The 9,193-nt window shown below is 41.5% G+C and overlaps 2 protein-coding genes across 2 annotated transcripts; both read right to left on the reverse strand.

The window, feature by feature from the left end:
- Positions 1–377: 377 nt before the first annotated feature.
- TM35_000082950 (uncharacterized protein) lies at positions 378–4,985 on the reverse strand (the record flags this gene model as incomplete). The annotated part of the gene is made up of 1 exon (XM_029024160.1): positions 378–4,985. The coding sequence occupies one exon, from the start codon at positions 4,983–4,985 to the stop codon at positions 378–380; it is 4,608 nt and encodes a 1,535-aa protein (XP_028884563.1).
- A 1,234-nt stretch (positions 4,986–6,219) lies between these two features.
- TM35_000082960 (putative leucine-rich repeat protein (LRRP)) lies at positions 6,220–8,964 on the reverse strand (the record flags this gene model as incomplete). The annotated part of the gene is made up of 1 exon (XM_029024161.1): positions 6,220–8,964. The coding sequence occupies one exon, from the start codon at positions 8,962–8,964 to the stop codon at positions 6,220–6,222; it is 2,745 nt and encodes a 914-aa protein (XP_028884564.1).
- Between the last annotated feature and the right edge of the window lie 229 nt (positions 8,965–9,193).

Raw genomic sequence — 9,193 nt, forward strand, 5'->3', positions numbered from 1 at the left:
AAATCGTTTTCATAAATAAATATAAGATTTAACCATTCTTTTTCACAAGCTGTCAAAGAGAATTTTTTATATTTCCTAAACCCTAGGGATCGCATCCACTGTTACTCGACGTTACCGTGAGGTAAATTGTACACATAAAGCAAGGGAAGGTGAAGCAACACAAAACATGGAAAAAAAAAAAATAATAATAATAATAATACTACTAACGATAATAATAATAATAATAGGCAGAGACACAGTTAACGTTTTACAACTTTCATCCTAAAAAAAAAAACAAAGAACCGCTTTTAAAGAAGATATATACCCCTTTTAACCTTTAATATGTACACCTTTCGCTTGCTTCCTGGAATGAGTTTATATACTTCCTGAAGTACCCACTAAATTTCAGTAAGCGCTTTCTTTTTCAGAGAACACACACTTTCTTCCTCTTGTTGAAGAAGATGTAACTCCACTGCTTCTACCTCACAAACTTCTTTACGGGAGCAATATCGACGATACACAACAAACGAAATCACACCCACGATCATCATCAACAGTAGTACACCAAGAACAACGCCGACGATAAGAGCGGTGTTGCTCTTATCTTTCACCTCATCTGCTGGCTTCGTTGGTGTGGGAATGATGTCACCCTTCCATCCTGCCTCATCAGCGCCTGCTCCCAATACAAGAAATCCGGCACTTTGCTCCGCACTCCACTCCGTCTCTGATACGCGGACAGAGACGCCAATAGCATGCACTCCTTTCTCCTTATCTCTCGGTATGTTAAGTGTGCAACTGAGCTGCGTTTCGCTTACAGAAGTCACCTCACACTGGATGGGGTTTGCTGCTGCACTGTCACCCAAGGTGACTTTTGTGTACGTAGTGTCAACAGGGTTGAAGTTGATACCGTGAAATGTTAATTGTGCTCCAGTAACACAACTCGCGCTTGCCACTGCGCACATTCCTGACGCAGAATCAACAGATGGATCTGGCGGCTGAACGCGAAGTGTTCGAACAACATCATCCTCAAAAGGCAAGGGCTCGTGACCATCGGTGAGAGACACATTCCAGTTGCCCATAACTCCAGCTCTCACAGACATTTCACAGGTCAGGACAGCTGGCATTACCTTCTGAATAGTGCACAATGGTATAATCATTTTACCTGCCGCAGAAGTAGCAGGAGTGAAAACCACACTGTATTGTGTGTTGTTGTTGAACTTCCCATGCAATTCGAGGATGGTGCCATTACTCACTGTAGAAGGCTGAACAGCTGTTACGCTTTCTGTTGTGGGGGCAGTCGGCTTTGTCACATGAAGAGTAATAGGTAAGCTCACAACCTTGGAATCAACAAGCACCACTTCCCGTTGGCCAGATTTCCTTGGAGAGCATGAAAGACAGATACAAAGGCAATTGAGGTTGCCCTCGTAGCCGTAGAGATCCTGAGTAAAAGATGCATCACTGTTGGATGTCAAAATGGCAATACGGTCCTTCTTGTTTGTGAGTTGTGCGAAGCATGTTTTCGCATCACATGTCTCAGGTGAACCAGTTGTCTCAAACGGAATCAGCACCGCATCACCGTCCATCACGCCACCTTTGATTTGAAATACGGTTTGTTGGGTGCCCAGAACCTCACTAGGACCAAATTGGGTGTTTCTGTAAGCAAGAAGGTCGAGTAGTATACTTCCCGTAGATGATTTGCCGTACACAATAACGTTGAAGGTCCCATTACCGAGAGGAGGGACAACGATGTCGTTGTTAGTACCAACTGAAATTACACCAGAGAAGTTAAGTGATTGCTGTTGCTTAAGAGCATAGTCCATTCCCCTGTACTTTGACACTTCGGCCCCAGGAATAATCGTACTGACAAAAGAAATATGCCATCCTGGATCCACACCTTTTACAGTCAAAGGACAAGAGACACCCGCCAGGCAAGTGGCACGGTCAATAGAAGGTACAGAAGGGATATCAACAAATAAATGTGTCTCCTGGCTTTCTCGGTCATTTGCAAATGCTTGGGCAGTGACCGTAGTGGATTTTGTAATGGTCACAGGGCTTGTGTATACCTTCATCTCAGCTGAATTATCGATGCTGTACTTTATTGTTGCACCTGGAGTTGCAGAAGTCATGGTTACCAACTGCGTGACAGCTGCAGGGTTTTGCACTGTCAGAACTGGTGCCTCAATAATAATAGGGTAGTCATACGTATAGCCGAGCTCCCCCTTCCCACTCGATGTTGGAGTGATGCTTAGCCACATAGAAAGCGGTGGAATACTATCACAGCATGGCACAAAACGACGCTGCTGGATCTCCTTATCAGACTCACCCCATTCAGGACCCACACCACCATGAGTTTCTCGCCAACTATGGCACAAGGAGGTTTCATCACCACCATTCTTTGATATCTGCACCCACTCATTCACGTTAGAGCTCACAGGAACAAAGGAAGAGTTACCCTCAACTGGTATTACACCTGGTCGTCCCACACCAAGTGGGCAAACAGCTGAATGTGAACACAATTCTGTATCATTATTCTCAGCGCAAATAGCATTTGCATTGGTCCAAGAGGTATTGCCACTATCAGTATCAACCAAATAGAATGCATCCTTTGCCCTTAGCTTGATAAACACCTGATGCCAACCTGATTTCAGTGTCACGGTATGAACGTTCTCAGATGAGGGGGTGAGGGGTGCTGAACCGATAACCTTGGCGTCCATCCAAATCGCATAACCACCTTGAAAGGTAATACGTATATCGGCCACCATCTCTGTTGTAGCGTACAGTACGAAAGCCCAATACTGGTTGAAGTTCCCACCAAAGGCACGGTTTTTCCAGATGCCATTCGTGCTCGTCCCGCTTACCCATTGGAACTGACGCTCCTGCCCCAAGACCCAAACACGCTGCTTAGATAGCAATCCAGGCATATAACTTGGAGAGATGGGGATATCGGCGAACCTTTCGCCTATTGCCGTTCCATTTTTTGGGTCAAATGGAATTGCGCCATTTTCAGTTTCTTCATCAACCAATTCCATCAGAGAAGGAATTGGTGTGCCAGGACGAACAGGGGCCAAACCAAACGGCAAACTACTACCAGGGCTCATGGCGCCTCCAAGACGATAGTTGTCAAAGTGAATATAATACATGAATAACCACGACTGACCCTTTGTGGCAGCAACACGTGCAATCACTTCATGCCATCCACTTGAAAGAGGTGTGGTGAAACTCTCGTTCTTGCTTCCACCATCGCTCGGGCGGCTGTAAGCAACGATACCATCAACGAAAAATTCAGTTTTACCTCCAGTAATAAAGGTCCAACCTACAGGTACAGTTGAGTCATATCCATTGTAAATAGCAAAGGCAAGATATTTCACGGCCGCTTCCTTATCCTCTGGTATGGTTTCCCCAGAGACGGGAATCTCACCTCTGTTGAAGACCAATACTTTCCAAGTTTTGTTTAACATCTGGTCCCCACGCTTCGGTACAGCGTAACGCACGTTAATGAAATCCTCATCAAGTCCACCGTAGAGGAACTCATCCTTTTTTACTCCCAAGTGTAGAAGATAAAACATGTAGTCATTTCCCCAGAGTTCATAAGCGCCTTCAGGGATATCCGACTTGACGGCATGCGTGTAGCCGACAGCAGTGCCAACCACACGAATCCAAAACTGCGAGTTGGTCGTACATGTTTGGGGATCTTCCTTTCCAGAACCATCAGAGAACATTTTTACAAGGACCTGATGATAGCCTTGTGTTACTTGAACCGTAAAGGAACCACGGCCCTCAGCGTCCGAAAGTTGAGGAACAAAGCGTTTGCCACCAAAGTAAACCAAAGCGGCACTGTCAAATCCGTACTGTACAACGATTCGCTGTGCCACTGCACTGTAGACAGAAAAAGCATAGTACTGTATACTCTTGCATGGGACCTCCGCATTGAATACACCATCAGAGACAGTAACATTTTCCCATCTGTACTTCGTTGGAAGTAGTCCAGCAGTCTGTGCCGTATTGAAATGGCCTGCTACAGGACGAATTTGAGACTCACCACCAACAATGGTGGATGCGAACCAGTCTTCCTCGAGTGCTACTTTTCCATCCACCGGACCAATTGCAGCACCCATTTCACCGAAATGTACAAGTTCCGGAATATTATCTTTTTCGCATGGTTTCACATCCCATGGGAGTTTTCCCACAACTTCCGCTTCCGTCTCCAACACTTTTGTGTTTACTGTCATTGGTCCTTTAACAAGTTCAACAGTAATGCTGTATTTTGTGTCTCCAACCGCTGGAGGGTCGCCGTAGTGTGTATACCGTCCTGTCGGACTTGATACAGTGGTACTCTTACCGTTTGCCACGATTTTAAAATCCACAGATCCATTGTACGGCTCGCTGCGCATGTTCCACACATTCACCTCGAACATAACTGGACCATTCGTGACCGCAAGGGTCGGCTCCACACCCCACGAAAGATACATTACAGGAATCATCGGGGTGAGAAGTAAACGGTACGGTCGAAACCACGCGGCCTTCTGCTCGGGCAGCAGTGCGCAACATCCGCCTGTGTGATTCCCATTTTCACCGTTGTCTCCCCAGAACGATAGTGTACTGCGTCCACCGGTGGCATATCCCTCTGCGGAGCCGCCCAACGCATCGTCGTAGAGAGACGGTGCGATGGGAATTGTGAAGCCATCCCAGTCGCTGTTGCGTGGGTCCTTTGGGGCATAGACGTATTTATTTGCAGATGTTGTGCTGGTGAGGAGATCACACAGAGTGGCGTTTGCCTGGGGAATAAGATAATCCTTGTATGCACCCATCTCAACTGTGAGGAGAAAGTTGTCCGCATATGAACTGAACTGGTCACAAGATTTTATGTAGTTTTTGTTGCTCTGGTTGAATCCATTTTTGATGTCATCAATGGTCAGCTTTTTGGTGCCATCCAGCTCACCAATGATGATATCCTCTACTGCATTCGTGGGATTAATACAGAGCAGAAGAGTCATCATGAGTACCATGACAGGTACGAATCGTCGAAATAAGTGGGGTAGAATTACCTTCATTGGTAAATATCTTCTCCAATATCCAGCAAAAAAAAAAAAAAAAAATATTATTGAACTCAATGCGTTACCGCCTTTTCTTTTTTTTTTTTTTCTTCCTCTTCCCAATATTTAAAGAGATGGAATATGTATCGTTTCACACCTTTCTACGGTTTTTAACAGTATTTTTTTTTTTTCTACGATATTTTATTTATTTTTTTCTTTTGCTTTTTAAAAAGAAATTAAACCTTGGTCTTAGACTTTACATGCGGAATAGTAAAAAGTAGAAAATGATGTGGTAAGATATACCATTATGAGAGACAAGGAACTGCAAACTACCAGATAAAGGGAATAATCCCTGTCATTAAATAATAACAATAAAAAAAAAAAAAAAACAGTTCTTTTTAGTTTAACAAAGTACAATATAGTATGTCTCTTACCGTTTCCCCTTATAAAAAGAAAAAAAAAGAAGGAAAGATATTAAAATCTATTGTCTTTGTATATTGCAATCTCCGATTAACCCCCTATCCCAATTTATATCCAATTTACCCATGAAGAATTTTACATTAAAATAAAAGTAAACATGACTGACAAAGTGAAAGTATTGAGAGACCACTCTTCCACCTACTGCTATTATCGTGGTAGTGGATGGCAATTGTTTTTTTTTTTTTCTTTTTAATTAAATGATTTCCTGATCTTTCTCTTTTTATCTTCTGAGAGAACACGAGTCGTCCTATTCAACCAGGTGGAGAAGCGGAATACCCCTCCCCCTGCAAATAACAGGGAAAAGTGCGTATCTGCGAAGTTGAACACATTTGTGTCTAAACCCTTTTTTTTTTTATTTTATTTTATACAACAACCGAGTAACAACAGAAAGAAAAAGAAAAAGAAAAAGAAAAAACCATCGAACAAACTAACGAGCTGAAAATTAATAATAATAATAATAATAATAATAATAATAAAAGAACAAAAAAAAAACAATTACAGAAATAAGGGATTTGGGATACCACTTCAGCAAAAAACAAATAACAACACACACACACACAAAAAAAAAAAACATCACTGTTATAAATTCTTCTTTTTTTTTCATTCTTTTGTTGTTAAAACGAATGCAAATCGATGAAATTTTGACAAACACACAAACACCCATACCCACATCCCATTCATTCATTCATTCATTCATTTTTGTTTTCTTTTCCTTCTCTCCTTATCATCAAAGATCCAGAATTATTAAATGTGGCCTTGCAAGAATCTCTTGAACTCCAGAAAGTGTCAATGACGTACATCGCATAGCACTTACTCTTCGTAGTGCGGGAGATTGGGCAAGATGGTTGATATCAGTAACAAGATCCAAATCATCTAAAATGATATCAGTCAACAGAGGGAGTTTTTCAAGTCCACGCAGACCCGCCGCCGTGAGTCGCTGACATCCACGCAAATTAAGATACTGCAGACGACAACAACCATTTGCCAAACAGGTCACTGAATCTACACCACAAAACGCCATGTTAAGATGACGGAGGGATGAACAAGACTCAATACCGCAAATGCCAAATGTACGAAGACGTTCCATTGAAGTAATGTTAAGTATCTCAAGAGATTGAGATTTTCCAAGAGAGGTAATATCGTTGGCTTGACTTTTTGTCATGGAAAGAGTTCGTAATGTTGGAATTAACTCAAGACCTCGTAATCCATCACTTTCAATATTTAAACAGTTATCTATATATAATTCTTCCAGTGATGTAGAGCTCTGTAAAAAAGAGACACTTACAATGGGAGTATCTGAGAGATAAAGTATCTTTAATGTTGGAATATCAACAAGTCCCTCCAATCCTTGTTGTTCTAAATGACGACAACGACTAAGATCAAGTTCGACTAAACTACAAGAAGAATATAATGCCTCTACACTAATAACATTCGTATCCTGTAAAGAGAGATACTTTAACACTTTACAAGAGTCTAGTCCAATGATTGAACCTCTAAGAATACGTTTACAACCACTTAATCGAAGATGTTGTAAAGATGAACTACCAGATAATATTTTAGTGGAATCTACACGTGTAAATTCCAATGCTAACATTTCCAAATATGGTAATATCCCTAATTCAATAATTGAAGCTGTATTAATTCCATTACACCTAGTAAGTAAAAGTTGACGAAGAGTCTTGCAATTTGATAAAAAGTTAACATCTCGTAAACCATCATTATACGCCAAGGAAATATATTCTAATGGTGCCTTTTCTATTTCTAAAAGTGTTTTTGTAGAAAATATACGACATGCATGTAGTATTAATTCCCGTAAGGTCGTACTTTTAGCAATAAACGAGAGAGCATCTATAGTGACCCTTTCAAGATGTAAGACTTCAAGTGTTGGAATACATTCTATTCCTTGTAATGTAGAGGTGTTAAAAGCAAAATCCAAAACAATATGAAGTTCACGTAGAGAATTTGAATAACGTAGTGATGAGAGTTCCCGAACAGAAGTTCCCTCAAGCCATAAAATTTCCAAATCTGAAATATTTTCTACTCCACGTATTCCAGATGAATCCAGTTTAGTATTCGATAGAAGGTATAATTCCTTCAAGGAAGTGTCACGGTGATTTAGCAATGAAAGTGATTTTATTGCGGAAGGACAAATGTAAAGAACTTCAAGAGATGGTAAGGATTCTAATCCACGTATATCTGTACAATCAAGTAAACGAGGTTGTACTAAAGTTTTTTCACATTGTGAAGAAGTACAACAACTTTCACAACCACCACTTCTTTGCATAGTTGCTTCTAATGACATGAAACCTGGACTTTCCCAAATGGAATTACTACTCATAATTTCATCACTTCTCACTTTGGTTCCATGTAAAATACTATTAAATCCATTATTGTATAGATTATCATAATCCCCATCTTTTTTATTCATATTATTCTCACTAAAATAACCAAGTACTGTTTCATTTACACTCACAGGACCCATTTCCTCCACATAAGGTGCGAATACATCATCTTCACCAAATTCTTTTCGTGGTGATCCCAAACACAATGCGGGGGAAGGGAATATACAAAGCACACGCACATTCGCATTACCAGCGAGCATGCATCTAATCCACCACCACATCTCTCGTGGCGGTGGTAATAGTCCTTCATCAAGAGAGAGATATAATTCCTGCAGATGTGATAAACCCGCCACGAGGGCAGTTGCCAACCATTGTAAATGCCGCTCCGTAATATGAAGAGCCAATCCACGCGCACGTGGGAGTAGACGAGAATTTCCATCTGGTGTTACTATCTTCCACGCATCGTTTGGAATTGTTTTTGTCATCTCATCTACGGCAAGTGGAATACGACTCCGCGCCGCCCAGCGCATATCTTCTCCAGAACGTGGACGGGCCAACCAGTAGAGAATATCTTCACTCGGCGCCTCTACACTACTGGAGAGAAAGAGATGACATGTAGAGGACATATCTTCTAATACTAGCACATCAGTAGTAGAGCCACACACCCACTCACTATTTGTATTATGATTATTATTATTACTACTATGATGATGATTATTATTATTATTATTATTATTATTATTACAATTACTACTACTATTACTATAACTATTACTACTAATAATAACATTGCTATTGAGACGTCCTTGTCGCCAAAGTTGATCTAACAACATGGCATCATGATGATGTAAAGCAGGTGGGAGTGGGGAACGGTGACGACGTGGAATGGCCACTCCCTCACGCGGACGATGACGATGAATAGAACTAGGCGGAGGCGATAATTGTTGTTTCTCTTCTTGTTGTTGTTGCTGTTGGAGTTGTTGTACAGATCGGATCCATCCCCGCTGCTCCACACGGCGCCGAAGCCACGGTGTGGCTATTGTGAATGCAAGCGGCACGGCGCCATCCATGTACGCCAACACCGTGTCAAGATCAACACGGTGTTGTATAGACACACATCCGCCTACCATTACAGATAAATAAATAAATAAATAAATAAATATATTTATATATAAAGAGAAAAGAAAGGGGAAAATGAAGATCGCAGACCTCCTTTTTCTTCTTATCGAATTAGGCAAAATTCCTTTGCTAGTAGTAAAAGTCTAGTGAGTCTGCACGATATGCAGCCCCGCCCTTCATGCCAAGAGGGAATCGCCCTCCTTCAATCGCCGTGTAAACACGTCGTCCAAGTATCACTGT

Source organism: Trypanosoma theileri, assembly GCF_002087225.1.
Source record: "Trypanosoma theileri isolate Edinburgh chromosome Unknown TM35_Tth_8_V1, whole genome shotgun sequence".
Classification (NCBI taxonomy): domain Eukaryota; phylum Euglenozoa; class Kinetoplastea; order Trypanosomatida; family Trypanosomatidae; genus Trypanosoma; species Trypanosoma theileri.